This window comes from Cebus imitator, unplaced genomic scaffold, assembly GCF_001604975.1.
Source record: "Cebus imitator isolate Cc_AM_T3 unplaced genomic scaffold, Cebus_imitator-1.0 Scaffold449, whole genome shotgun sequence".
In the NCBI taxonomy this organism is placed as follows: domain Eukaryota; kingdom Metazoa; phylum Chordata; class Mammalia; order Primates; family Cebidae; genus Cebus; species Cebus imitator.
This window is the reverse complement of record NW_016107764.1, coordinates 2486790-2488714: the sequence shown is the minus strand read 5'-3', so window position 1 is coordinate 2488714 and position 1925 is coordinate 2486790. Positions and strand designations below refer to the sequence as shown.

General features: G+C 45.1%; 1 protein-coding gene across 1 annotated transcript in view; it reads right to left on the bottom strand.

Annotated features, from left to right (window-relative positions):
- Positions 1-810: 810 nt before the first annotated feature.
- The window catches only part of LOC108291217 (IQ motif and ankyrin repeat domain-containing protein 1-like), a 47383-nt gene continuing 46268 nt past the window's right edge, over positions 811-1925 (bottom strand). Inside the window, exon 6 of the mRNA XM_017511442.2 lies at positions 811-831. Within this exon, the coding sequence (XP_017366931.1) occupies positions 811-831 (21 nt within the window). The remainder of the gene's footprint in view (positions 832-1925) is intronic.

Sequence of the window (1925 nt, the reverse complement as noted above, 5' to 3'; positions counted from 1 at the left end):
TTTGTATTTTTAGTAGAGACGGGGTTTCACCATGTTGACCAGGATGGTCTTGATCTCTTGACCTCGTGATCCACCCGCCTCGGCCTCCCAAAGTGCTGGGATTACAGGCGTGAGCCACCACGCCCGGCCACAAGAAAAAATATTAAGAAAGTTATAAGATCGCACCTTTAGTAAGGAAGGTTATAACACAAAGTTAAAGCACATCTAAGGTTGTCAGTGAACGTTGTAAAAAACGTTACAGAAGAAAATTCATGCAAGTAGGTTGTATAAATTTTGTTTTGAAAGATTAAGCAAGTTTTAAAACATTAGCTATAAAGAAAACTCCATGTGTAAACATATTAGTTAAAAGTTAAAGAAGTATCCAGGTTTTCTGTGAACTGGACATTAGGCACAAGATTTTCTTAAAGCACTAACCTGCTCTTGTACAAAGATTATAAAAAGTCTCTTAGCACAGGCACAAGTCCTAGAATTTCCAGTGCACCAGCACCAGCCAAGGAACTGCGTCCTCATCAAAGGATGGGAAGGAGAAAAAAACCCAAGCCAGCCTAAGAGACCCTGCAAAATGACCACACAAGCCCCGGACATCACCTCCTCCAGGAATGCTGAGGACCAGCAAAAGGCTGAGTGCATCCTGCGTGGGATTTATTTATTTTTTATTCTTTCGCTCTGCCTGCAACCTACCCTTGCTACCCTGTATCAAGCTCATCTTGTAATCCACAGTTTTCTGCCCTGGAACCTAAAGTAACACCCGCTTCACAGCTTCTAACAGACGAACTGCTCAGCCAGTTGCTCCTGGGTAATGGCACACGGTCAACCGAGACGCAAGTCACGCTGCGGGTCAAACACAGAGCGTTCCCGGTGACGCTCGCGGCTTCGAGAGTCTCAGCCGTCTTCCTGGCACCTGCCGGCGTGGCCGTGGCATCTACTGCTGTCAGTACAAACAGCTGCTTTTGTCGATCATCTGGCCAAAAATGATAAACAGGTGTGCAGAGCACGTCTCCTGGCTTTCCAAGTTCAAGTCCGTTTACCCCACATGGCTTTGTCTCCGCTGTTCACTCACACACACTTGGTGCTGCGTGGCCCTCTTAGGGGGAGATCGAAGAGGAATTACCCGTGGTTTTCTCTGTGTTTACTAATAGTGTTTACTCTGGGCCTGGACCCTACAATTTTTATGATTTCTATAACCACTCTTTTACCGTGCTAATTGTCCACAAGTGTGTTGACTTAGGACCTCTGTTCGCAATCTTTCACCGAATGAATGGACCCATGGAGAGGGAGTCTCGGTCGATCGGTTGCATTTTGCCCTCTGAAAGCAGCTGCGACCATTCCTAGCCCACCGGAATCCCTGTGATGCTGTGAGAGTGCATTCACTCCTCCTCCGCAGGTGGGGATAAACGTCTCATGAGATTATGTCCTTTGCAGGAACACGGATGGAGCTGGGGGCCGTTATCCGTGGCTAACTATGGTAGGGACAGAAAACCAAACGCTGTATGTTCTCACTTGTCAGTGGGAGCTAAAGGGTGAGAACTTAGGAACACAAAGAACGAAACAACAGACACTAGGGTCTCCCTGAGGGTGGAGGGTGGGAGGAGGAGAGGGGTAGAGAAGGTAACGACTCAGAACTGGGCATAATTCCTGGGCGAGGAAACAATCTTTGCCACGGACTATTACACAATTCCCCATGACGAGCTCACCTACATAACACACCTCTACATGCACCCCGGAACCTAAACTAAAAGTTTAAAAAAGATTACTTGATATCTCTGTGCTTAACTTTCTTTGTGTATAGTAATAAGATATAAAGTCTTTATAACAAATATAGTCTTTATGTCTCATGTAGGAATATTAATAATACTAGTTTTGTTGAGAGGATTAAACTGGGGACTTTATGCATATTTCTTCTTTTTTTTTTTTTTTTTTTTTTT